The sequence below is a fragment of the Gavialis gangeticus genome, unplaced genomic scaffold (genome assembly GCF_001723915.1).
Source record: "Gavialis gangeticus isolate Ggan-Ray unplaced genomic scaffold, GavGan_comp1, whole genome shotgun sequence".
In the NCBI taxonomy this organism is placed as follows: domain Eukaryota; kingdom Metazoa; phylum Chordata; order Crocodylia; family Gavialidae; genus Gavialis; species Gavialis gangeticus.
In genome coordinates, this window is record NW_017729022.1 from 161582660 (window position 1) to 161584263 (window position 1604).

The window sequence follows — 1604 nt, forward strand, 5'->3', positions numbered from 1 at the left end:
TAATGCCACTGCACACTTAATAGACTACAGTATAGTGTAAACATAACTTTTATATGCACTGGGAAACCAAAAAATTCGTGCGACTCGCTTTATTGCGATGGTCTGGAACCAAACCCACAATATCTCCGAGGTATGCCTGTATAGCATATGCATATAGCAAGCCTTATGATAACCAGAACAATATAATGTATCTATGTACTACAACCAAACACCTCTAATTCTGTCTTCAGTGAGTATTTTGCACTTGGAAGGGCTACAGATGACGCTTAAATTATTTACAACACAAATGGAGAACTGTCTCTTATTTCAGCTTTTTGATCCTAAAGGTTTATAACAGTGGTGCTCAAGCTCTCTGCCCCATGGGCAAGACGAATGGTGTGGGGCCAGTCCAAATCCAGCATTGGGGCAGTGCTATCTAGCTTGTGGCCTGAGGCTCAGAACTATTAGTTTGCACCAAAGCAGCACTACAACCACTGTTGATCAGCCACTGGTAACTGAGGCAAATCCTCAGTAGATGAGATGGCAAAGGGATGGAATGACAAATGGCTTTCAATCCTTCACTGGCACTCTTGCCCACTGAGGGTGAAGTTGGCAGGCTCTACAGACAGATCCTCTTTCAGCAGGAGAGTGGCTGCAGTAACACAAATGCAATGCCAGTGGTTTTCAAACATGGTGAAGTCATGGAAACTTTTCACATCACTTCTTCTGCCATGGGGCCCCACCCCTCTCCCAAAGACTAACACTATGATACAGAGCCAGGACATCCGCCCAGCAGTGGCAGCACACTGCCCACCTCCAGCTTGCTCCACTGTTACCCCCAGCCTCTTTGCAGAACCAATAGCAAGCAATGCTCCAGGGATCACAGTCTGAAAATCACAGAGTGACAACTGCCCTGGCTCCACATACAATGAGGAAAAAACAAGGGAGAACTTTGGGATCGGGGACTCGAAGCAACGAGAGAATCATGCCACTCACCCGACTCTGAAAACATCGGCCAGCTTCAAGAAGGCCGAGTTAATGAGAATGGGGAAGGGGTACTTCTGAAAGAGCCGGGGGAAACGGACCACGGCTTCGCACTGCTCCCCAAGTTTGCCAGACCGGAGCCCTGTGGAGAACAAGCCACATTCAGTTTCTCTTGAAGCATCTACTGCTCAGCGCTAACGAGAACAAAGAGCCCTGGCCTGGGAGAGCCAGCGCCTGGCTTTAGGCTAATAAAGAAGGGGAAGAAAGTGAAAAGCAACAGGCCTATTTGATATGTCCTGATATCATGGGCTTCAGCCCATCATGGAAACTATAAGTCCCCCTTAAGAAGGGAGGCCACTGGGGACATACCAACTAACTGCCTGAGCCAACAACAAAGAAAACAGGAACGGGAGCGAAGTCATACGTTAACAAACAGGGCATGGGAAGGGGACACCTAACACAGCACACCCACACAGAGGCTGGGGGCGACCCAAGGGCCGCTGCCCTCCCCCAGGCGCGCAGACCAGACGGGGCCTCGGGCGCCCTGCCCATGCGGGGGACCACGCAGCCACCCTGCCCCGCCCCGCCCCCCCCCCCCCGCCCCAAAGCGCGACCAGGGTCCCACCCCCCCGCCCCGCCCC

General features: G+C 51.7%; 1 protein-coding gene across 1 annotated transcript in view; it reads right to left on the minus strand.

The window, feature by feature from the left end:
- INTS7 (integrator complex subunit 7) overlaps window positions 1–1604 on the minus strand; it is a 43373-nt gene that overhangs the window by 41121 nt on the left and 648 nt on the right. The window contains exon 2 of the mRNA XM_019516426.1: window positions 976–1105. Within this exon, the coding sequence (XP_019371971.1) occupies window positions 976–1105 (130 nt within the window). The remainder of the gene's footprint in view (window positions 1–975; window positions 1106–1604) is intronic.